Source organism: Pelophylax lessonae, assembly GCF_965119305.1.
Source record: "Pelophylax lessonae genome assembly, chromosome: 3".
Classification (NCBI taxonomy): domain Eukaryota; kingdom Metazoa; phylum Chordata; class Amphibia; order Anura; family Ranidae; genus Pelophylax; species Pelophylax lessonae.
In genome coordinates, this window is record NC_138770.1 from 370,246,583 (window position 1) to 370,273,257 (window position 26,675).

Consider the following 26,675-nt stretch of genomic DNA (forward strand, 5'->3'; position numbering starts at 1 on the left):
CGCATCCATTGCATACTAATAAAGCTACAGATTTTTGAGAGTTCGGTTCAGAGTTAAAAGTGGTATTAAACCTAAAACCAAAAATGCAACATATTGCTGCTTAACACTCCTCAGATGCGGTGGTTACAGTAGTTTCATTTTAGGCTTTCTTTCACCTGGTGACCGAGCTAGTAACAGTTCCTTCCCAAGGGTTTCTCAGAGGACAGTGTAAAGCTAGCCATACATGGTTTAGTGTAAAGCTGGCCATTTATGGTTCATTATTTTTGTCCCAGCAGTCTGACCAAAAAAAACTGAGCCAATTCTCCTATTCACCTAGAATAAATCCACTGTACTATTGTATTCTGAAAGACCAGCGCTGCAGCCTATTGCTTGCAGTGCTGACTGAGCGGCTATCTGACAGGGCAGATGAACAGAAGCCGATCGGTAGATCGATTTCTGTTAAACCGCAGTGGCCACATAAGGACCAAAATTTGGCTGGTCTCTGCTTTAGACTAGTAGATTTCATGGACTTTATTATCAAATTGAAACTGATCTCCAGCTAACACTTCATAAGCAGTTACAGCAAAAAAGTTTTGTCCCTTTTGGGATCAAGTTTTTAAATACAAGGTACATCCCATGAAATTAGATCATCATTAAAACACAGTGATATGTTTCAAGCATTTCTTTCTTTTAATTTTGATGATTACAGCTTACAGCTAGTGAAAACCCAAAATTCAGTATCTCAGAAAAACTTGATATTTGTCTTACCGTAAAATCCTTTTCTCTGAGGCTCACTGATGGACACAGCTGCAAGTCTAGACCCTTGGGCTTATGCTGCTCTCTCTTCCGGAGTAGGACTAGGCGGAAACATTTTTGGTTATGCCCCTTAAGGGCAGTCCTAGGGGGTATACCATCACTTCCTGCTATAGGACTTCAGTTTGTAAAAAGTAGTGTCAGAAGAATACATAACTCAACCCAACAGAGGGGCGGGTGCTGTGTCCGTCAGTGAACCTCAGAGAAAAGGATTTTATGATAAGAAAAAAGAGTTTACTCTTTCGTTCACTGACAGACACAGCTGCAAGTCTTCTAGACTCTTGGGATGTCCCAAAGCAGTGTCACCATGAGGAGTGGGAAAAACACAGCAAAACGTATAATTCCCAACAAGGGCTAAACATAGCCAACCAGGTAAACCAAAAAAATCTACAAGGAACAAATGAATAATACACCCTCAAGAGGCGGGAGCCTCTGCAACCGCAGCCTGCAAAACTTTGCAGCCAAACGCAGCATCAGAAGATGCAAGTATGTCCACCTTATAAAACTTTGTGAATGTGTATACAGATGACCACGTAGCCGCCATACACAGCTGAGCCACTGACACCTGATGACGGAAGGCCCAGCAGGCACTAAGCGCCCTCGTAGAATGCGTTTTGAGGGAAAGAAGGAACCTGACCCTCAATAGAATAGGCCTGCACCACTGTCTGCCTGATCCATCTGGATATGGTCGCAGCAGATGGTCCATCCGTAAGAACAAAGAATCAGATTTCCAAATAGTCTTGGTCACTGCCAGGTACACCCAAATCGCCCTTAACGCATCCAAGGAATGTAAAGCAATTTGTTTAAGTTGATTTCAGCTTAGGACACAAGGACGGTAACACAATATATTCATTCGAATTAAACCTATAGACGACCTTAGGAACGCCTGACAGGGTCACAACACCACTTTGTCCCTGTGAACCACCAGCTAAGGTGACCGACAGGACAAAGCAGCCAACTCCGACACCCTATGTACAGAAGTAATAGCGGCTAAAAAGGCCACCTTCTGTGACAGAGTGAGTTCACAAATGTCTTCAAAGGGAGGCTTTTGAAGCACCAACAATACCAAACTGAGATCCCACGGAGGTACCAGGGATCACACCGCAGAAGCCAGATGGCGAACTCCCTGCACAAAAGTGTGAATCAAGGACTTCGCAAACAGCCTTTGGAAAAATATGGCCAGGGCGGAAATCTGTCCCTTGATGGTGCCCAGAGCCCAACGTTGATCTACACCTAGTTGTAGAGACTCCAACAGACGAGAGACACAGAAAAGGAACTGGGAGAAACCCCCCGGGACTCAGAACAAGTAATGTATGCCTTCCAAACTCTATGATAAACTTTCCTGGAAGTAGATTTCCTAGCTTTTACAGAGAAGGAATCACCGACTCTGACAGCCCTCTGTCTTTCAGCACCTGACTTTCAATAGCCAAGCTGTAAAGCAGGATGGAAGATTGGTCCCTGAGACTGAAGATCTTCCCTGAGGGGAAGTTTCCAAGGAACGTCTGCTAACAGCTTTACTAGGCCTACGTACCAAGACTGGCAAGGCCAGTCTGGTGCCACCAGAATGACTGGAATCCCTTCCACCGCAATTCTGTGTAGCAGTCTCGACAGAAGTTTTATTGGAGGAAAAGCAAAATCAGAGGATACTGCCCCCAAGGGGCCACCAGGGCATCTGCGGCGTCAGCCAGAGGATCCCGAGACCTTGACATAAACCTCTGCACCTTCCTGTTGAGACGGGAGACCAACAGGTCCACATCAGGAGTCCCCCACTGGAGAGACAGTTGATGAAACACCTCCGGATGAAGGGACCATTCTCCTTGATCCAACGTCTGCTGACTGAAATAATCAGCTTGCCAATTCTCTACCCCCAGAATGAGCACAGCAGAGAGGGCAGGAACATATAGTTCTGCCCGCCTCAGGATGCCGGCTACTTTTAGGGCCACCAGGGCACTCCTTGTGCCCCCTTGATGATTGACATATGCCACCACCATAGCATTGTCCGATTGTATTCTCATCGGGCATCCCTGCAGACGATACCGTCCACTGAGACAAAGTCTGATCGCCCGAATCTCCAGGATGTTGATTGGCAGCCTGGACTACTCGAGTCCAAACCCCTTGAGCTCAGTATATTCCCAAGACATCTCCCCACCTGGACAGATCCGTGGAAATCACTGTACAATACAGGGGAAGAAAGGACTTTCCCAGGCGAAGTACCAGGGAGCAGAGCCACCATATCAGAGACCCCCTTGTACCCCGACGCAACAGGATCAGATCGTCCAGCGACTGCGGATACTTGTTCCATTTGGCAAGAATCTCTCTGTGCAGAGGTCTGGTATTGAACTGCGCAAACAGAAACGCCTCGAAAGTGGTAACCATCAGACCCAGCACTTGCATGCAAGTCCTGAGTGACAACTGACGGTTGGACAACAGGGGCCGAATCACATCCTGCAACTTCTGAAGTTTCGCCTGAGGAAGAAACACCCGGGCCGATGCGGAGACCAGCATCAGACTTAAGTAGTCTAGCTTGGTGGAAGGAGTCAAAGCCAATTTTTGGAAATTCAGTGTCCATCCGAACTCCTGAAGAGTTAGTACAGTAATGTCCAAGTCAGCTTCTAGAGCCGAAGACGACCCTGCACGCAGAAGCAGATTGTCCAGGTAACCCAGGACCATGATCCCCTTCTGCCGTAGCAAGGCCAGCACTGGGGCCAAAACCTTTGTGAACACCCGAGGAGCTGAGGCAAGACCAAAAGGTAACGCCACAAATGGATAGTGCTCCTTGCCCACGGCAAAACGAAGAAAATGCGAATGCCCACACATATATTGGAATATGAAAGTAAGTGTCCTTGATATCGATAGAAGCCAGAAGATTCCCTTGATGAAGGAAAGCTACTACTGTGCAGATGGACTTCATCTGAAATTTCAGAACCCGCACAAAGTGGTTGAGAGCCTTGAGGTCCAAAGTCGGACGAACCTTGCCTTCCTTCCTGGGAACTGTAAACAGATTTAAAAAAAAAAAAAAAAAAAAAAAAAAAAAAACCTTGAAAACGTTCCGAATCTGGAACCGGCACAATGGCTCCTTGTGCTAACAGGTCCTGCACTGCCCCATAGCGGTCCTGTAGCCGACCGTGAGACAGGTGCAAGTTGGAAGGAAAGAGCCTTGCCGAAGGCAAGGACCGAAACTCGTTCTTGTAACCAAACCAACTCGTGGACCCATTTGTCCTGAATGAAGAAGGTCCACGGGTCCGGAAAAAGGCGAAGACGTCCCCCCCCCACCCCAGATGCGGGTGAGGGCGCCCCTTCAGGCTGGGGAAGGCTTGTCTGTGGAACCGGTAGTGCCCGCTTTTGACTTACCATTCCAGGGTCTCTGGAGCCACCCGCAAAGTTACGTATGGATCTCGAACCCCTTTCCTGCGATCCAGACGCATGAAAGGGCCGCTTGTGAGCCGAGAAAAAAGGACCACGTTTACGACGAGTTTCCTTGCCCCTAGCAACCTGCAGGAGTAATGTACTCTTACCTCCCGTAAGGCCCGCAATGATCTCTTCCATAGAGGCACCGAACAAACTGTCACCTACAAAAGGTAGCTCAGTAAGCAACTTCTTAGAAGCCTGGTCGGCAGACCAGTACTTCAACCAGATCCCACGGCGAAGAATCACCGCCGTCACAGATACCCTGCCGGCCAAGGAGGCCGCATCACAAATGTACTGTAGCCCCTGGATCAACTGATCCGCCAGCTCTGGCAGCTCAGGAGGGTGTTGACCCCCCTTCCAGATCCTGGTGTAAAATATTTGCCCATTCCCTTACCAAAGGGATAGCAAACACCAGCCTCAACATTGAACCTGCCACAGTGAAAAGGTAAAGGACCAGAGCCTCAGCTCTCTAGTCGACAGGATCCTTAAAGGATGGAGAATCCTCCACCGGAAAATATGTGGTCTTATTTAGCCTGGAAACCTGAGAGTCCATCGACGGTGGAACCGTTAAATTTCATCAGGAGAGACTCCTCACCGTGGAAGATTTGCGGGTGCCAAATTGCCGCGGGGTCGCCGACTCAGCATTAGCTGAGTCCTCCAACTTTAGGGTTTATTACACTGACACAATCAAAACCTCCGCCAGCGCTTTTTCATGCGCAGCTGAGGAGGAGGAGGATTCGTCCTCACTGTAAGAGCATTTAGGGTGCGTGGACGCTGACCCAGTGGGCAGACTCTCGTTCGCGGAGGCCAAATTTACCTCAGAGTCTGAGGAGCCTTGAAGGCTCATATCAGCAGACCCAAGGCCCGAATGCAAACGCGAAGAGAGGACAGATCGTTCGCCAACAACAACCGAATTGCCTCCTGACACTTTTGCAGCTTGTCTGGGGAAAGAAACACCTTGGCAAAGGCTGAATCCAGAGTCAAGCCCAGATAATCCAGTCTCAGGACAGGTGTCAGCGCGCATTTCTTGAGATTGATGTTTCAACCGAAATCCTGCAGAGTTCTGACAGTGACCGTCCGATTCCCCCAACAACACTGAAGGAGAGTCCACTCTCAACAGGAGATCATCTAGGTACCCCACTACCGCAATCCCCCGCTGGCACAGCAATACCAATACTGGTTTTAAAACCTTGGTAAACACTCTGGGAGCAAAGGCGAGACCAAAGGGTAACGCAAGAAATTGATAATGCTCCTCTGCAACCGCAAGCGAAGAAACCGCTGGTGTCCAGCGTAAATAGCAGGGTTCGTACACATTTTTACCAATAAAATTCCATGACTTCAAGTAAATGTTCATGACCTAATGTTTCATGAAATGTCTATGTATACATCTTAAATAAGAAAATCCATGTTACACCCATTTCCCTGGCATTGCTGACACTAGGAGAACAAATCAGGGGACTCAGTCAGAGCGAGGCAGCGGTGAAGCGCATACGTGATGACGCGCGTGGGGGGGGGGGGGGTTAACCGGCTTCGGAGCATGCGGAGCAGTTCACACATGTGCCGAAAAACCGGTCACCGCCCCCCCCCCCCGCGTCATCACGTTCGTGCGGCCCTCCAGTGAGGTATGCGCTTCACCGCTGCCTCGATCTGACTGAGTCCCCTGATTTGTTCTCCTAGTGTCATCTCCCGGCTGCTGGCCAGCCTCAGGCACGGAAACGCCGCGGACTCGGAAGGACGCCGAGCTATGAAGATAGAGACGCTTACACCTCCATGTAATTTCTTAATATGTGTCAATAAAATTATTTACATCTGCTACACTGAGTGGCGCCTTTTTCTCAAATTTCCATGACACTTCCAAAACTTTGTGGGTTAAATTATTTTCCAAAACTTATCCAGGCCTGGAAATTGCCATTTTAAAATTCCATAACTTTTCCAGGTTTTTCATGACCGTACGAACCCTGAAATAGGGATGTTTAGATATGCGTCCTTGATATCTATGGAGGCTAAGAAATCTCCCTGGTGTAGTGACGCCACTACCGTGCGGATGGATTCCATCCAAAACATCTGTACCCACACAAAGCAGGCCTTGAGATCCAGGATGGGACGCACCTTGCCTTCCTTTCTGGGCACGGTGAGGAGGTTTGAATAACACCCTTGAAAACGTTCCTGAAAAGGAACCAGCACAATCCCTCCTTTGCGACAGCAAATCATGTTAGACGTGAAGAACCTGTCCGACGGGCGAGACTGGAATTCGATATTGAACCCAGATCGGATCAGTTTGTGAACCCATTTGCCCTGAATCAAGGAAGTACAGGGTTTCAGAAAGAAACAGACATCCCCCCCACCCCAGAATCGGGTGAGGGCGCCCCTTCATGCAGACGAGGACTTGTCTGCAGGTCCTGACTAGCCAGTCTTTGCTTTCCCTGACCACGGCTTCTTGGAACCCCCAGAAGACCTGAATGATTTACCTTTTTCTTGCGGCCCGGAGGCACGAAAAAGACGTTTATGAGCATTAAAGGAAGGCCCCTTCCTAGGACGTGGGGGCTTGCCCTTAGAGGATTGGGGGAGATGAGTGCTCCAACCACCTGTGATACCTTTCATTAACTTGTCCAGAGAGGATCCAAACAGCCTCTCTCCTGAGAAGGGAAGATCAGTCAAGGCCGTTTTCAGCAGCCTGGTCCGCCGACCAGCTTTTAAGCCACACCATGCGCCTAATAGCAATCCCCACTGCCAACGCCCTGGCCACCGACGGGGCTGAATCCAGGGACGTATCACACATGAACACCAGGGCTTGAGCCAACTGGTCCAGCAGTTCCAACACCGCAGCGGGGGGGAGCCGGTCAGCTTCCAAGTTACTTTTAAGTAACTTCACTCATTCCGTAGCAGTCTGCGCTACCAAAACCTTCACAAAGGTAGTCTTTAATGTGACCTGCTACCTTGTGTAAATGGCGGGACAAGGTTTCCACCAGTCTATCCATGGGTTCCGCAAAAGTTGGAGACTCTTCCACCGGTACCAGAATCACTTTATTCATCCTGGACACCGGGCGATCCACTTTTGGTGGTACAGTCCACCTAGTGGACACTACCTCCAAAAAGGGGAAACGGCGTGCAAAATGTTTAGGCACCACTAATGTGCTTAATGCGCCGCCATTGTTCATCCACAATACAGGCGGTCCCTGGGTTACAAACATCCCACTTACAGACGACTCCTACTTACAGAGGGAGACAACAGTAAGTGAGAAGAAATCTACCCCTAGGAAAGGAAATTCAGTCCTGTAAGAGTTCCCATGGGAAAAAGGTGTCTCCACTGAAGCTTTATCACCAATCCTTGTTTCTACAACAACCCAAAATTTTTAAATTCCAGTTGTCATAGGGGCAGAATGTGAATCGAGATCTTCTGAACAGGGGCATAGACAGCAAAACAAATGTTACATGGGTGTTAACCCTTCCCTATGCTATCCAATACATATAAAAATTATATTTTTGGCTGTTGGGAGTTAAACTTAAAAAATGTACCTGTTCCGACTTGCATACAAACTGAACTTGAGAATAAACCTACAGACCCTATTTTGTTTGTAACCCGGGGACTGAGTATGAAAATTCTGGACAAGGGAACACCTTGCCCGATTTACTGGATTTGCGGGAGCCAAAAGATACCTGCGTATCCGGCGCTGTAAGTTCATCAGTCAATTTTAAAGTTTCCCGCACTGAAAATATCAGAGCTTCCTGCGCAGTGGCTGAGGACAGGTCCTTTTCACCATTAGAATGCGACGACATCGACCCCTCAGGGTGGTCTGCGTCGTCTATCTCGGAGTTGGATGACCATGCTGGAGGGGAGGGCAGAGGGCGTTTGCGGCTGGCAGCATTAGCAATGACAAAATCTACCTTCGACAGATTTTGCAAAAAAAACGGCAATCTGTGGCTAAGACTGTGAACCAGAGGGTCCCGCAGTCACTCCCAGGGGGTCTGCAGGTGAAATATTATCCTGGGACTCCATGTTACACTTTTTTTAAAAATTTGGGTAGTGTCTCTTTAAGACCGCCAAAACGTTCCCACCACTATAAGTGCGGGCTCACAATCCCTGTAATCCTTATAAGATAATAGCAGAGTGAATGAAGGAAAACATTACCAGACCACAGAGGAGACTTCCAGCACAATCTGTGCAAAAACGAAACTGACACTGACTGTACATGAAGAGGAAGCGAAAACTCAGCCTCTATATTTAAAAAGCCATGCCGCATGCCTGTCCAGCCTATGGACCTCAGGAAAATGGCAGCTCATGCATTCTCAATCGAAATAGAATCTCAATAGAAAATGGCTGACCATATAATCTAATGGGAATATAAAAAACCTGATTCACAGCAAAATGGCAGCCCTCATGGCAAGCCATGCGGTCTCCAGGACCCCCAAAAGGGGGCCCAGAACAATAGACATGAAAAGGTCCCTGACCAGGAACCCACACAGGACAAGTCACACCCCTCAAATAAAAGCCACAACAGCCGCATTATTCTCGCCTCCCTAAGGTAAAAACCTGCTAGGGGTAGGGGAATGCCGAGGGGTACACAGGACTAGTCCTCTGAGGTGCCAGGGGAACCGAGGGAGCCACTAAGGTCCGACTATTCCAACTGTCGTGGCGAGGCCTTGTTCTGGACTATAACCTGCTCACGCTAGCTGGGCAGGCTGGGAGACCTTAAGGATCTAGATTATCCAGTGCGAAACCTCAGACGGCTGTTTGTAGTTCCTCTGGATCTTGGTCCGCAGGAACTAACTAGTGAAAATAAAAAAAAATCACAAACAAAACTTTCCCAGAATAGCTAAGACCTAAGTCCTAGCAGGAAGCTAGGTCCTATTCCTAGGGTGTATGGGTTTATGCTTGCAGGGAAAGCCCCCATAGGTGTGGTTAAGCTTTTTTCCTGCCTAGTGCCTATTCCTGATAGGAGGAGCATAACCTTATAGTCTCTGACTGGATGGAGCTGCGTCTGTCAATGAACTTGAGAGAAAAGGATATTACGGTAAGTTCTTACAAAAATCCAATTGTAGTTGTGTCTAATGGCGGCAATCTGCGATTTTTAGCTTGACTGTGACATTGCGGCAGACAGATCAGACCCCTAACTGACATTTTTGCCACTTTTGGGGGGACCAGTGACATTATTACAGTAATCAGTGCTAAAAATATGCACTGTTAATGTAATAATGACACTGGCAGGGAAGGGGTTAACACTGAGTGATCAAGGGGTTAAATGTGTACCTAGGGGCGTGTAGAGACCTTTGATTCTATATAGAAGGATCACAGGAGCTCTGTGATCATTCCAGGGAGATAAACGGTCAGCTTTGTTTACAACAGCTGACCGTTCTTCTCTCTCAGCGGGGTCCCCACTACTGAGTGGGGGCAGGAGCAGGCCGGCAGTAGTGCGCGCTCGCCCCCTAGCGGCAGGCGCGCAACTGACGTAGACCTACGTCGTTTCGCGCAGGAGGGCCGCCCTGCCGCAGTAAATCTGTGGTGGGCGGTCCGGAATTAGTTAAGACTGCTTTAACCACTTCTGGACCGGAAGGATTTACCCCCTTAATGACCGCGCCATTTTTTGTGATACGGCACTGGGTTACTTTAACTGAAAATTGCGCAATCGTGCGATGCTGTACCCAAACAAAATTGATGTCCTTTTTTCCCCACAGAGCTTTCTTTTGGTAGTATTTGATCACCTCTGTGATTTCTATTTTTTTGCGCTATAAATAGCAAAAGCGATAATTCTGATTTAAAAAAAAAAAAAAATATGTATATATATATATATATATATATATATATATATTTTTTTTTTACTTTCTGCTATAAAACATTAAAAAAACAAAAAAAACAATTTTTTTCATCATTTTAGGCCAATATGTATCCTGCTACATATTTTTGGTAAAAAAAATCCCAATAAGTGTATATTGATTGGTTTGCGCAAAAGTTATCGCGTCTGCAAACTAGGGGAAATAGGTCAGATTTATTTATTTTACTAGTAATGGCGGCGATCAGCGATTTTTAGCAGGACTGCAACATTGCGGCGGACAGATCGGACACCTGACATTTTTGACACTTTTGAGGGGACCAGTGACATTACTACAATAATCAGTGCTAAAAATATGCATTGTTACTGTACTGACACTGGCAGGGATTAACACTAGGGACGATCAAAGGGTTAATGTGTCCCTAGGGGGTGCTTTCTAACTGTGTGGGGGATGGGCTTGCTGGATGCACACAGAGACCTGTGTTCCTAAATAGGAGGAACACAGGATCGTGCCATTTTGTCTCCACGGGAATGATTGTTGGTGCCTGGTGGACATCGTGGCCTCCGAACCCGCTGATTGGCTCCCCCTGTGGCCAACCGGTGCATCTTCAGCAGCACACGCCTCCACTAGCTGTCCCAGGTACGTCGTTTCGCGGAACAGAGTCGAACTGCCGCTTTAAAAGTACGGCAGCTGGTTGGCAAATAGTTAAGCTCTGCATCCAGTATTGTCACACGTTCTCACTTCTAGGAAACCTTAAAGCGAAGGGTTCAAAGAGAGGACCCTAAGTTGAATGTAAACACAAAACATCCATAAAGGAATGTGGATTGGAAGAGTCCTATAGGGTTATTCAATATAGTTACAGAGTAAATGCTTATACCAAGCACAGTAAAAAAAAAAAAAAAAAAAAGCAAATTTGAAGTTCTATGAAATCTATCAAAGCGGTTATGCAACAAACCATTAGATGTCTCTTGCTTCCTGGAAAATGAGAGATGACTGTATGCTAGTTACCAAGTGAGGGTCTTCACATCCCTCTAGTATCCCATGCAAGCTCAATTCCCCAATCCCCATTTCCCCTTAGAGTAAACAGAATTTGGTTGAAGGAAAAAAATAAAACAAAATAATTCCAAATAATTTTTGGTTCCCTCATGCTTCACCTTTCTGTCATTGAACAGATCCATGAGTATTTTGTGGTAAATGGGGACCAAAACAAACTTCAGACAATTTACCCACCTCCTCTGCATCCCCAATAGGATGTGTCTGCCACTCTTCCAGCTGCTTTTCAAGTTCTCTTCTAAGCTCTTCGGGGTTTTCAGGGGTCTGATGGAGACAAAGTGGAGATTATACAGTGCACAAATGTATTAAAATCGCTAATTAAAAGAAACAGATAGATGTAGTTGCTTTTATGACTAATTTTGCAAAATACACGACAGGCAAAAGAGGAGCCAAATTGATTTACATAATCAAGAGACAAGGAATAAAACACAGGTTAACCAAGAATTTCAAAAAACCTGCAAAAAAATTAAAAACCTTACTAGACAACATGAATTTTGATGTACCTATAAATTCCATATCCATATCTTGAAGTAAAGTACAGAACATAGGAATTAATTCTTATACCATAGGTTATATATAGCTACCTTCACTTCAGGTGACAACACTAGCTAAAGCTGTCCTGGGAGCGCCCCCCAGTGTATTCATGTGACATATCCACGTGTATTTTTTTTTAGCAAGCACTTGGGAGATCACAGAAAGGAGAGGGACCTATATCCTGTACTGTAGTCCAAAATATGGAATTTACAGGTACAGTAATCCAAAACACCTATTATCTTAATCGTACAATAGAGAACACGGAAATGGATTCCTAGACTATGACATATCCCCAAGCAATAATTCACAAGGTGGCCAACAAAACAACCACTACGGGCCCAAAGCAAAAACAAGGAAGGTTAGTGGACCCAAGTAAAATAAGCTGAGAGCAGAGGTACCTTGCAGTCGAAGCATGCAAAGTCTCAATCATGTCATGTGGCAAAAAGTGGTTTGGAAAGGATTAACAGAGGATCAGGCGTTAAGCCCTAAAACTTGCAAGAAAAATATATACTAGATGCCCAAAAACCCCAACATCTCTGGGAGAACGGGCTCAGGTAGGGAAGGAAGAATGCAACATCTGTAGGCAGATACAAAAAAAAATATAGCATGTACAATTGCTACACAAGTCATAATGTAATTGGAAATTAAAAATTACCTTCCCTTTTCAATCTGTAAAATGCAATGCAGCATGGCAACCTGGAGGCGTTCTGTACACAGATGATGATTTTTATTTTTCAAAACTTTAAATGTACAAAATATCGGCCAATACCGATTCGTTGTGACCAAAATATCGGTATCGGCCCTGAAAAAACATATTGGTCTATCCCCAATTCTAATATCCAGAATGTTACTTTCTGTGCACATGCAAACAAAATAATTGACTAAGAGCTTGTTGAATAACCCTGCTCAGCAAAAGAGCCCTTTTGCTTCTTCCATCCCCTTTGGAAAATCGCTTGAGGAATCCATTGATGTGGACACTGAAGGTGGAGGTTCCCTACCCCACTATTCAGACGGTTTCCCTATATATCCCAACAGTTTGATAACAAGTATTGGTCATCTCCTTTCCTTTTGGTATCCTTTACAAAAACATTACAAATCCTACATAAGGACCCTTGTCCATTTAGGATTGCATGTCTCATCATGCCCTTAACCTGCTGAACAGTGTTTCCCCAGCTATGAGATGGCTTGCTTCCTTCAAGGCTCTGTGACTCCTGGTGCCCCCCTTGGTGACTGATGTAAGCATTTCCTATTGAAGATGAGAAGCGTGGCTAACTCTGGTGCTTATGTTCCCTGAACTTTGAGGTATTAGAACACTCCTCCCCAGCTGGAGAGAATGGAATCGGTTATCACCTTGCAGTGTTTTGCCAGAAATGTTGGGTGAACCCTGTAAGCTAGGTAGCTCCTTCCTTGGTTGTAAAGAAGCATGGGTAGGTTGAGAGAAGAAGCATGGGTAGGTTGAGAGAAGGAGCATGTTTGTTCCATGCCAAGATGATGTATTGGAGAGTTCTCAAATAAAATTGAGTATATAGGGCGGCCTATAAGACCCAGAACTCTAATGGAGAATCTCACAGAGGAGCATCTTTTTGATCTCAAGTTCCAAGCGTGAGCTTTGAGAGAGCAATTTGTTTTCTAGCAGGAAGACACATGCTTGTGTTGTGTCTAGAGTTAGGACCAAGTATTTCAGATGAAGAGAAGGTTGGAGAACAGATTTGTGGAAGTGGATTACCCAACCAAAAGCCTGAAGCATCTAAATGATGCTGTGGATGTTAGCCAATAGGTGGAAGACAGGCGCTTCAAAAGAAGGTCGTCTAGATATCGTGTGACCTGAGTTCACTGAATTCTTAGAAGCACAAGGAGAGGTGTAAATACCTTTGAGATAATTCTGGAAGCAGAAAATAGGCCAAAAGGCAGTGCAACAAACAGGAAGTGACTGTCTCCTACTGCAAAGTGCAGAGAGAGTTAATGAAGTGGATAAATGGGAACATATAAATTGGCACCTTGGATCTCTATGGATGGCAAGCATTCCACATGACTCAAACAAATTCTTTGATATTTCACATGGAACTACTTGCCGCCTGCCCACCGTCAAATGACGGCGGAGCAGTGCAGCTCTCGTTCTGGGACGCCGTCATATGACGGCGCACCAGAACAGCCTCTCTCGTGCGCCCATGGGGGGCGTGCAGTGCGGCGATCGTGGCCGCTCCGTGTTTCTAGGACACGACACAACCCCGATCTTGGTAAAGAGCCAATGACATGGCTCTTTATCCATGTGATTGGCTGTGTCCAATCACAGCCGGTCACATGTAAATGAATACGTGCCATTTATTGGCTCTCCTCGCCTCACACTGTCAGTGTGTGTGGCGAGGAGAGCCGATCAGCGGCTCCTCCTCAAAGGGAATCCTAAGAATAAGTAATCAGTTCACTGATCATCAGTGCCCTGATTACTGTAAAGTAAAAAACAGTGCCCATAAATCCCCCCCCAAGCAATGTCCATCAGTGCCCATAGTGTTGCCAGGCAGTGCCTGCTCATCTGTGCTGCCCAACAATGTCCATCAGTGCGGCATTTTAGTACCTCCTCAGTGCCGCCTCATTAGCGCACATCAGTGAAGGAGAAAAATTACTTATTTTCAAAATGTACTCACAGAAAATACGAAAAACTTTTTTTTCCCCAAAAATGTTCTGTCTTTTTTCTTTTTTGATAAGCAATAAAAAAAAAACCCAGCGGTGATTAAATGCCACCAAAAGAAAACTCTAGTTGTGGAAAAAAAAATGATAAAAATTTCATATGGGTACAGTGTAGCATGACCGCGCAATTGTCATTCAAAGTGTATTGAATCCAGTCTGGAAACGGACCGCTCCAGGTGAGGTGGTGTCAGGTGCTGGTCGGATCCATAATCCAAATACCATATAATCGAAAAGAGATGACCGCACTCCGATATAAAATCAAACAGGAGTGTATTTATTCCACATAAAAAAATAGGCATAACTTCAGTTCCTTGGTAATGAGTAAGCGACATTTCCAGTCATGAAACGCGTCTACCTCTTTTTGTCCTTGTACTCACAGTTTGAAGTGTTGAAGTTATGCCTATTTTTTGATGTGGAATAAATACACTCCTGTTTGATTTTATATCGGAGTGCGGTCATCTCTTTTCGATTATATGTCATTCAAAGTGTGACAGTGCTAAAAGCTGAAAATTGGCCTGGGCAGGAAGGGGGTGAAAGTGCACTGTACTGAAGTAGTTAAAGATCTTAGTTCCAGGACAGTAGGAATATCAAAGAGATTTGAAAATATACCTATGGATCTGTTCAATAGAGGTACTGGAACTTCTTGGGGCAAAGGACAGCTCAGGGTGTTCTGCAAATCTTAATATCCTTGTGCAACTTTAGTTTGTTCCAAAGGAGGAGGAACCAGGACTGCCAGCAGGGGACCTAAAAAGAAGAGGATCTGGGCTGCTGTGTGCAAAACCATTGCACAGACCAGGTATGTAACACAAGTTATTAAAAAGAAAAATGTAAACCCTTCAGAACCACTTTACGTCACAAGATTCTGCACATGTGAAAGGAAAACTCAAGTCATTTTGGAGATGTGGGTCATAACCCTTTTCTACGGCATCATCAAAAAAACGCAAGGCAGAGGGTAACTGCTCAGTTAAAGCATGGTTCTGGACATGGGATCATTATAGCCCTAGTCAAATTAGCTGCAGTTTGGCACTCAGAAAATGCATTAGCTGGATGCAAAACTGGGCTTGCAAGAGTAAAGTCTTTAAGAGCATCTCAAACTTTGCCAGCAGAACATTTGAATATAGGAACATCTTCAATTGGTACAGAAGGTAGACCCTGCTGTCTCTGAACAGACCACTTTTTTGTGAACACTTTTTTCAGAGCTCATTAATATTTTTCGGAGGGGTTAAAATCTTTTCTGGATTGATACAGTTTTTATAAATTGCCCATTCTTTTTAGTTAATCAGGTATAGAGGAGCTTTGAGGTGAGAAATCGTATGTGACCTCTAACACTGCTTTCTTGTTTTCTTCATTCCCCTCCGGTAGAGACGATGGAGCTGGAGGAGCCTAACATTTGTGAGCCCTGGACAGTGATGGCTTTATGAAGCTGTTAATTGCCTGGGAAATGGTGACATTGTTTCAGAAACAATTGGCTTAGTTAGGTAGACTTTGTGCATCCCGTTCTAGCTCTGTCTCAGGGATGTAATGACTGGTGTTAAAATAGGGTCTTGTTCTGGTGCAAGGGAAGCATCCTCACTATGAGTTTAGGTGTTCGCCTGAGCTGTTACCACTGCTCCATTGTGCCTTGTTTGTCATTGCTATGGATGAGGATCTTACCTCTGTGGGGTACTCATGGAGTGGGGTGCAAAAATTTGGCAAGTTTACACAAACCAGTATACAGCAAACCAGGTACATACCATCGTATATCCAAGTCCACGTGGCAAAAGGGCAGAGAACACTATAAAGGGCTCACAGTGGAAGTGGTTGTAAAGTATGTGATCAGTGGGGTGATGTAACATCCACAGCAAACTAAGCCTTGTGTGTCTGAATTTTAACACCAAGTTTGTAAAAGTGAATAAATTCTAAATACATTGCAGTTTCCTGATATTTATTGCGTGTAAATGCATACTATTCTCGGTCCAGGTAAAATTCCCAAGGTTCTACTACGGTTGCACTGATCTGGATGCACTGCTTCTATTGTTTTATAAGAAGACAGCGAGGAGTTTGATTGAACAATCTGAAGTAAAAAAAACAAAACTAGTTAGGCTAACTGATTTCTTTGGAAAGGAAAAATGTCCATCACCTGAGGACTCTTGCAATGATACTGATTTGGATCTGTTGACCGTGGTTATTGTTGGGCCTGTAAGCACAGGTCTGTTTGCCTAGTTCAGATCACAATAAAGTTGGTCACCAGGTGAAAAACCGGCAGCATCTTTCCTTTATTTCATCCTAAAGAGTAAAAGGTTCCAATACAAAAGCAAACACTAACGAGTTTCAGCCAAGAAACTGACAAGACAAAATTTATACCCTCCTGATCTCACAGCTGCAGTTGCAAAATCACTTACTCTGCTGCTTAAGAGCATGCTTATGCTCTTAAGGAGACAGGAAGTAAGGCAACTGCTCAAACAAGCAAGACAAGCATGTATCAAAAAAACTAAATTGAAAATATAAAACACACTGTATACAATTCAAAAATAAATGATTCCTGTTTGGGTGTGTGGAAGCCACAGTCTAACATGGTGATAGCCTTAGCCCTTTCTAATCTGGACAACAGCACTTTATGCTCTGATGTTTGCTCAGTTGTTGCCGACCCTTCTTTTTCATTGCCTGGGGATATCCTTGGGTCTATGAAAATCCAGCCTGTACTGTACAAATAAAATAAAATGTACTTACCTGTAAATTCCATATCAGAGTACCGTAAAGGACACATTCACTATTGTACTACAAATATCCTCCATTGTTATTTTCTCATTTGTTGTAAATACAAGTTGAGATTACCATTGCAGATCCTTCTTTTAAAAACTCCCAGACAGTATGAATGGTAGACTCTGTGCTTCTCTCGTGTTTTTCTTTATCCACAGCTGTAGGTTCGATATCTTTGTTCTGTACATCATCTTCTACTGTTGCTCCTTGCAAGTCTAATTTGGTTTCCTCGGGCCCTGCTTTTAAAGACAATGCAAGAGATTTACATCTCAGCAGCTCATTTTTAATGCACCCCACTTTTTTCCCTAAACATTTAAAAGTCATTTACTCTGTTGCAAGTGCTTTTGACTCAATTTTTAGAATCTTGTCAGTTCCTTTTGTTTTTTTAACTGAGTAGTTTTGCCTAAAGACTGGGTTAGGATACTGGCTGTACATTCCTTATGAATTCCGTGCACAGATTTAAAACACAGCCTTCAGTAGCCCAACAATACTGCCAAACTTCAGCACTGCAATGCAGGTACTAAATGTTGCCATTTTTAAGTCTTCTTCCACAGCCCAACAATTCTGAATCAAATTCTACTTTAGGTGACATGTATTAACACTCTCGTGCCAATTGGATATCAGAAACATGGATGGGTTTATTGAACAACAAGAAAATGCCGGAGGAGGCAGTGTCTGTAGGTAACTTTACCATGCATAGTAATAAATTGCTGGTTACAGGAGCTCTGGATTTGAGCCACCGGGGATGCAGAAAAATGGCATCCAAAATGTAGCTGCAGACATTTTATGTTGCCTGCACTGCAGTGTTTACGCCTCTATGTATTCTGAAAGTGTTTGCAGTATAGATGATCTGTACAGTTAATATCACAATAGCTATGTGCATCTACTTAGATTTTAAAATTGTGCAGGAATGTATTGAGTTAACCACTTGCCGCCCAGCAGTTTAACGTTTACTGCTGGCTGGCAGGTCTGTTTCCCCACTAATGTACCCGTACATCTCGGGGCAACTTACAGGTTTACAGGTGTGCGTAGCACGCACCCTGCTACTTCTGCGGTGGTTGGACACAGCACAAGCTTGTCAGCAGGCTCACAGCCAATGATTTTGGCTGTGAATCTGCTGATGAATGTAGTCAATCACAGCACAGAAATGAGTGTGCTAGTAAACACACAACCCAGATCTGGTTGGTTCTGCTCCCTGATGTCACTTACCATTGAGAGTGGAGATCAGGAAGAAAAGCCAGCCAGTCTGCGTAAAATCAGTACACATGCACTTTTTAGGCACGCAGTTAACCCCTTGATTGCCCTCCTGTGAAACGTATCATACAGCTATTGTCATTAGTACAGTGACAGTATACATTAAACACCATTAGTGTCACTAGAAACATTAGATAATCATTTAGCGCCAGTCCCTGATTGCTGATCACCGCCATTACTAGTAGTGTCGGTCTAGGTCAGTATCCTGGTCATGATCAGAACTATACTAGTATCCCCAATAGTATGCTGTCCCCAAAAACGCAGTGTTAGCAGGATCACTCCGAATCACTGCTAGCACTTGTGTTTAGAGTCTTACCCCCCAAATGCAGTGTCAGCATCATTTTTATGATCACTATCAGCTCTGATACACAGCGTTGACAAGATCGGGCCTGATCTCTGCTAGCACTAGCAGTACATTTTAATTATAACGTGCAAGCAGTTCCTGATTGCTAGCCAGGAGCTCTTTTTGCCATACACTAGTTACCTGTAAAGTTAGTGCCCAAGATGTCCAAAATAAGGTACACCAGTGAGAAAATATACAGTATTCTGAGCATGACAGATGAGAGGGAAAGCTAGGCCTCACTGTCAGAATCAGGCTCGGGATTTGATCCTGTGGAAAGCCATAGACACCTGACAGCTAGCTGGAATGATAGCGAAGAGGTTTCTGCTAAAATCAGATGTACCTGACCCCATGTTGCTGAAGTGCTAGAAACACATGGTTATGCTCAGATGCAGCAGGGAGCACTAGCGCTGCACTACTTTTTGTTGATTTGGCAAGCACCAGCGGCATAGTACATCCTGGCATTTTAGATACAAGCACTACAGTATTTCATGGTGAAATGGCTAGCACTAGTAGCTTAATGCAACCGCCACCAACAATTCAAGCACAGGTTTGTCGAGCCCATAGTAACCTTCCAGAGGTGCTTGCAATCCCTAATTGGCTACCTCCAAATTCAGCAGCACCCCTAAAGCCATTCCCAGCTCAGCCCAGGGTTCAGGTGGAAAAAGCCTACCTGAATTTTTGGCTCCGAAAATGTGATAGGCAGTGAGGAAATCCAATGTGTAATTAACACCCCTTGAAAGCCTAAAGGGTACTCAGTGGATTTTAGGCTCCTGTACATGGCTAGGCTGCCAAAAAATCTCTCACTTGTGAAATCCCCATATTCGGGAGAAGTAGCAGAATGTATTTTGAGGTGTAACATATATGCCATGTGTGAGAAATATCTCAGTGACAACTTTGTGCATATAGTAAAAACAAAAAAAAAAAACGATGACAATTTGATTTTATTGGATAGGTTTTAAAACAAAGAAGAAAATATTGATGTTTTTTTTTTTCAACATTTTCAGCCTTTTTTGGTTCATATAATAAAAAAAAATATATAAAACCCAGTGGTGATCGAATACTACCCAAGGAAAGCTCTATTTGTGTGAAAAAATATGGAAATTTCATTTGTGTACAGTGTTGCATGTCTAAACAACTGCCAGTTAAGCGGCACAGTGTTGAATGGTCAGGTGATGGAGAGGTAAAACGTTCTGGAGGTCAAGTGTTTATCAAGACACTTATTATCACTCAAAGTGCTCCAGCTGCTTTTAAATAGTCAGATGACTAATTTTCCAACTTACCTTGTTTTATGGACTCGCGGGATCTCTGTTCCTCTGGCTTTAGGCGCTCCACATTGACAGCTTCCAAAGTTTCATCTTCCTTTGACTCCATTTCCACATCCTGCACAGCACGGTCATCTTGTTCCTCATGTGGCTGGGATTTCCCTTGATCTTTGCTGGCTGTATCTGCATTGTGAAGAAAAGTTATGAGAAAACAGTTGCAAGCCATGCTTTAAACATCTATGTTACAACACCAACTCTGAATGTACCATATGTCTGTGCATCATAGGACTCTGCTCCTTGTTGGATATGCTCATAAGCATCAGCCTCTTCATTTTGTTGTGCTTGTTTGTCTTCATTTCCCATTTCACTAGAGGTGTCCATAGTCCGCAACCGTTTATGAACCTGTTCATTCTGATCCCCTAAAGTGCGATCATCATCTGCTTGGCCTGGCTTACGTTTAAAGCTCTAGTTAAAAAAAAGAAAAAGAAAAAAAGGAAATACATGCAAGAGCAATAGCTACAGACACATTAAACATGAAAGGCCCCTTTCACACTTGTGAGACCTAAAAGTCACGTGATTTTGACTGGACTTGAAGCAATGCCTTTGTAATCTTGAAGTCTATGAACCTCAAAATGCATCAAAGTGGGACCAAAGTCTCCCCCCCCCCCCCAAATGCAGTGTCAGTATGATTTTTCTGATCACTATCACCTCTGATACACAGCGTTCGCAAGATCGGGCCTGATCTCTGCTAGCACTAGCAGTAAATTTTAATTATAGCGTGTAAGCAGTTCCTGAGGGACTGCTTTGAAGTCGCACAGATATGAATGGTACTCATTGGAAATCATGGCGTACAACTTGTCATGCGACTCTGCAGTCCCAAGTTGCACACGTGTGAAAGGGGCCTAAAGCTGACTGCAGTCATTACCCCATATTTGTAGTTTAGAAATGTGTAAAATTAAAATTTTCATTCCTTCATGGGGAAACATACTAACAACTGCCAGCGTTGAGTTAAATTGTTTAACAGATAAGCAATTTACCTGTGTATTGCGCACACTTTGCTTCTGAGAAGCCAGACGAGCCATTAGTTTGGATTCATGTCCTTCAGACTGACTTGCATCAGCAGATCCATTTCCATGTTCCTAAACATTACAATACAAATACATTTCAGGATCCAAACTATTGTTAGTCATTTACCACGGGGTCAACACAGTGAACCAAATAAAATATTTTAACTGTTCATAGATCATGCAAATACTACCATCATGCATGCTTAAGGACTCATTCACACTATCTGAATTGACTGGCATTTTTCTGTATTGAACACCAGTGTTTGCAAAGGCACAAAATATTAATGTTTTGAGTGTGCCCCATTCCCACCACAACACTGGTCTGTTGTGTGATGTGGAAAACGGAAAGAACGCTGCATTTTTACATAGCAAGGTGGTTGGGACTGCATGTCACTGCGGCACAACGGGCTGATGCATTTATCGTATGCAGAGTGTGAACGAACCCTCTTTAAGCACTTGCAGACCGCCGCCCGACTATATACGGCGGCGGTCAGCCCCTCCCAGGCAAAGTGACGTACCGGTACGTCACTAGCCTGGGAGCGAATAGGGGGCGAGCGCGCGCCGCTCCTACCCGAAGAAGCCGGCACGTGTGACCGGCGGACCCGATGTCTGCCGGTCACTCGCGATCGTCGGATAGAGAGGGAGAAAGGCAGGCGGCTAATGTAAACAAAGCCGCCTGTCATTCTCCCCTGTGTAAAAGCACAGATCACTCGGTCCTGCTATGTAGGACCGTTGATCTGTGCTGTTACACAAACAGCCACATCCAATGACAGTAAGAAACACGCCCCTAGGGACACACTTAACCCCTCCCTCTCCAATAAAGTTAACCCCTTCCCTCCCAGTGTCATTTTTACAGTAACAGTGCATATGTATAGCACTGATTACTGTAGTGATGTCACTGGTACCCCCAAAAGTGTCAAAAATGTCAGTCAAGGGTCCGATCTGTCCGCCGCAATGTCGCAGTCCCGCAAAAAAAAATTGCAGATCGCCACCATTACTCGTTAAAAAAAATGACAAAAATATTTCCCTTAGTTAGTAAACGCAATAACTTTTGCGCAAACCAATCAAAATACGCTTTTTGCTATTTTTTTTATCAAACATATGTAGCAGAAACCAAATTGGCCTAAAATGTTAAACAATTTTGATTTTTACATTTTGGGGGGGGGGGGGGGGGGGGGGGGGAAATTTCATAAAAAAAAAATGTGAAAAATAGTTATTTTTGCAAAATTGACAATATTTTATGTTTATAGCGCATGATCAAAAAAAAAAAAAAAAAAAAAAAAAAAAAAAAAAAATCGCACAGGTGATCAAATACCACCAAAAGAAAGCTCGGTTTGTGGGAAAAAAAGGACGTCAAATTTATTTGGGTACAGCGTCGCAATTGTCCGTTAAAGTCACGCAGTGCCGAATCGCAAAATACCCCCTGGTCAGGAAGGGGGTAAAATCTTCCAGGGCTTAAGTGGTTAAGGCTAGGTTCACACATGTCCAGAGCAAATTTCCCCTCCGTTTTGCCTGTGAATTTCCTAAGCAGCTGTTCAGCTGCAATTTTAGATGCGGTTCAGATGCAAATTTTTGGATTTAGTGGCAACTGACGCATTTAACATTAGCTGGTTGTTAGGGAGCAGGCTGGGCAGTGGTTGTGGGGGCCTGTGGGGAGGAGGCTTATCTTAATCTGGAGGCCCCCTTTAACAAGCTTAAATAGCTTAGGGGCGGAGCCACCCAGCAGTACTGCCCCTAAGCTATTTAAGGAGTGTATATTAAAAAAGAATAGCGCGCAAATGCAAAAGAAATTACTACCAAATCTGAAGACAATTCATAAATAAAAATGGGGATTTGGTCCCACCATATGGCCATATCGTGCTCAAGCCCACTACTGCGTCAAAGTACCCCATTATCAGTGGGTCCTACACTATCCATGAAAAAGAGATGAATCCAGCCTTTCTAACCCTTGGAGATAATACTCCTTGCTGGGAAAGATGTACAAATGCACTACAGGGGACTCCTCCTATTCTTTTTTAATATACATGTCTTTTGGTTCATAGCTGCAGCAGCTTTAGAAATACATGGGTATGCTCCCCCAAATTTTTTGCCTGTTTATTATGTATTCGGTCTGACCAGACCACCGAGGTTGAGCAACCCTCCCCACCCCCCACACACACCTGTACTCAATCAGTGTCCACCATCAAGTGGATATAGGAGGAGTCCCCTGTAGTGCATTTGTACATCTTTTGCAGCAAGGAGTATTATCTCCAAGGGTTAGAAAGGCTGGATTCATCTCATTTTCATGGATAGTGTAGGACCCACTGATAATGGGGTACTTTGACGCAGTAGTGGGCTTGAGCACGATATGGCCATATGGTGGGACCAAATCCCCATTTTTATTTATGGATTGTCTTCAGATTTGGTAGTAATTTCTTTTGCATTTGCGCGCTATTCTTTTTTAATATACGTGTCTTTTGGTTCATAGCTGCAGCAGCTTTAGAAATACATGGGTATGCTCCCCCAAATTTTTTGCCTATTTAAGGAGTGTCACATGGCGGAGCAGGCAGACGGCGGGAGCTTTCGGCACTGGTGGAGCTTTTTGTTTTGGGGTCCAACGGGCATTGTGATTGAAGACAGATCTACATCAGTGGACATTTTTTATTTTTAAGGAATTGTCAAAAGCAGTTCTTGGGTTTTTCTTTTTGACACTTTTTGGTGAATGAGTAGGGGTTTGGTAACCTATACTTAATTTTGGGGGGGGGGGGGGATTTGGTCATAGGGGTTTCCGGTATCTGGCGGGACCCTTTGTTAAAAGGTAAGAAATGTCATCAGCACACCAAGGATTCCTTGAAAGGGTCCAAATCTTTTTTCCATGGTCACATGATAAATTCATAGTAACGTTTCGGAGCCACGCAGGGCCCCTTCATCAGGCAAGTGGTGGATGTTAAAAGGGGCTTCCAAATTCCGATGAGACCCATGCCCGCAGACACCCACAACCAGCGCCCTGGGTTGTGGGGGAAGAGGCCCCTGTCCTCATCAACATGCCCACCCTGCCATTTTTGCTTTTTAATTTTGGCGAAGGGGGCTTCCCTCAAAATCCAGACCAAAGGGTCTGGTAAGGATTGGGGGGAACCCATGCAGTTTTTCTTTTGTTTGGTTTTTTAAATTTTGACGTGGGGTTCCCCTAAAACCCATACCAGACCCGAAAGGGCTGTTATGGATTTGGGGGTGCGCCTACGCTGTTTTTTTTCAGGATTGCATTAGTGTTCACTGATCTGATGTGCGATTCAGATGTGTTCTGATAAAAGGCAATGAATGAGACTGGAATTTGCATATAATCCGTACTGCAATGCTAAAAAAATAAAAAAAGCACAGGACTCTGAATTTGCACTGCCGCTGCACTGCAAATACATGAACCGACTCCATAGAAAGCCATTTTGGTCACATCTCATGCAAATCGGATGCAGTTCAAAATGCATCCAAATTGCATACATGTTAACAGAGACTAAGGCACATTTGTTCACTGGTAAAAACAATAAAAATTATAAAACGAGATTTGGTAACTGAATTTACTTCTTTGGCTTCATCCTTTTCTGAAGGAGCACCAGCCAATTCAGCAGCATCATCACTTTGCAGGTTGTCTTCTGCAGTCTTGCCATATGTTTCATGCTCCATTCTTTCAGCGGAGTCCTGCATCTCATTTTCAGACTTTTCATCATTCTGGTAAGAAAAAAAAAGAAAAAAAGATCCATCCTGGTTAATGTTTTTGCATATGTGAAGAGCAAATCTTGCTTCTCGATCTGCATATATGATTACAAACTATACACAGAAATATTATTTGTAAAACAAACCTTGCCTTGAGATGTGATTCACATTATAGAGCATGCAGAGTGTATTCATTATGAGCAGATAAACTGTAGTTATTACTATGGTTTTTGACTATTATAAATTTGATAGAACTCATTTTCAAACACTCACCAATCCATATTTTTGCTCCTGATTTAGAGATTAGTATATAAGCCACCAGAGGGAGCCAACAGTGGATAAATCGCTAAGCCTTTGTTTAACTGTTTGGATAAGCTATCAACCAAAGGGGGTGCATTGATTTTGACCTACTTGTATGCAAAAATGTGCTCTGTTTGCTTGACCTCAAGGCCTCATTCACAAAGGTGTTGAGGCCCATAGACCATGAATGAGCCATGTGTTTATGTGGGGTGAACTGCGAGGTGACGCCATGTAAGTATATGGGAACACAGAGGCTGGATGGACACCTAATCTGACAGGCAAGCTGGTGAGCTGCACCGAATGCAGACAGTGTGCTCTTCAAGCTGCATATCTGCACACCTGTTGGATCGAGTTGCATAAACACATTACCCATTCACAGTCTACAGACTAAAATGCTTGTGCGAAAGACACCTAAAATGTTACATACTATAAAGTACTACTCATCTAGCTCAATGCATTTGTTTGTAAAGAGCTTCACAGATAAAATAAAAACATGGCCTGTCTATCCTATGTATTAACCAAGGTTTGTCAATACAAGGTACTCAAAAAGGGTTCAGCGCGTTTAGTAGGGAATACCAAATATAAACATCTGTGCAGAGGAGTCCGTATGACTTTAAAAAAATCAACAATTTCTACAGAGGCAACCGATATACAGTAGTTATTCTCTGTAAAAAAAGAAATGGGTTTTGGAAAAATGTGACAGCCCCCTATGTATGACCACTTGTGAAGATTGATTTGTGAACTATATTACCTGAGGAATGAGACCTTGCTCAGTTGTTAGCTCATTTTCATTATTTTCACTGTCTTTTGCAACGTCTGGAATTTCCTCTCCTTTTTCCTCAGCTTCTTTAACTTCTTCCTCTGCTTCCTGTGGACCCTCCTCTTGTAACTCCCCCTCCTTATTATTGTCCTGATCAGCTGCTTTCTCTGTTTCTTCAGATTCCTGAACCTCTTTTTCAGAATCCCCTTCACCATCTTGTTGTTCAATTTTTTCTTCATTTATTTCCATTGCCTTTTCATCAATATCAAAAGGATTTCCATCTTAAATTCCCAAAAAAAAAAAAAAAAAAAAAAGTTCAATTAGGCTTGGTAGCAATATAAAAATAAAGGAGGAAATGTTCATTGTTAAAAATATGTGCAGAACAATTTATATCTAACCAAATGATGCATTTTTATTTGTTGTTTTAGAAATCTGAGTGGATTGCACATTAAAATGGTTCTTAATATGAACTAGAATTCCAGATTGAAGTTCCCCCTAAATTGTTTGGGTCCAGTTGGTCCAAATAACCCATTACCCATTGATGCAGCCAGAGTGCAAAGCAATGGACTGTAGTAGCATTAGCTATTAGCATTACAGCCCCAGTACAGGTTGACTTCTATCCTGCTGCCAGAACTTTAGTTGGTGGGCTCGCCCTCAGAGGTTTTCAGGTACTGTGCTCCATAGTTATGCATTGCCCATGACCTGTATAGCACTCAATGGATAACAGTACTTTCCACTAAGTGCCCGTGCAGGATCCAGTACCTGAAGCAATATTACAGGCTGTCTCCTACAGCATGCAGTCTGCGTATTGCTCCCATTGTAGATTGCACTGATCCTGATACACTGCTTCTGTGTAGGCATTAGTAGACAGTAAGTTTGAATGACGAATCAAAAGATAAGATAAAGATAAGATAAACTGGTAATGTTGGTTTCTCCAGGAAGAACAACCACAACAATAAGCTGGCAGACCTGGTCAACAATGACCATAAGTGACCAAGACTACAATATAGCTTAACACTCAA

General features: G+C 44.0%; 1 protein-coding gene across 2 annotated transcripts in view; it reads right to left on the reverse strand.

The window, feature by feature from the left end:
• MDN1 (midasin AAA ATPase 1) overlaps window positions 1-26,675 on the reverse strand; it is a 902,759-nt gene that overhangs the window by 13,872 nt on the left and 862,212 nt on the right. Inside the window, exons 89-95 of one of the 2 annotated variants that reach the window (XM_082250237.1) lie at window positions 25,645-25,934; window positions 24,462-24,608; window positions 20,877-20,978; window positions 20,106-20,304; window positions 19,858-20,022; window positions 17,056-17,216; window positions 11,200-11,286 (exon numbers count right to left, since the gene is read on the reverse strand). In XM_082250237.1, coding sequence (XP_082106363.1) covers window positions 11,200-11,286; window positions 17,056-17,216; window positions 19,858-20,022; window positions 20,106-20,304; window positions 20,877-20,978; window positions 24,462-24,608; window positions 25,645-25,934 — 1,151 coding nt within the window. Of the gene's footprint in view, window positions 1-11,199; window positions 11,287-17,055; window positions 17,220-19,857; window positions 20,023-20,105; window positions 20,305-20,876; window positions 20,979-24,461; window positions 24,609-25,644; window positions 25,935-26,675 lie in introns of both variants that reach the window. The other variant, XM_082250236.1, reaches the window with a different exon arrangement.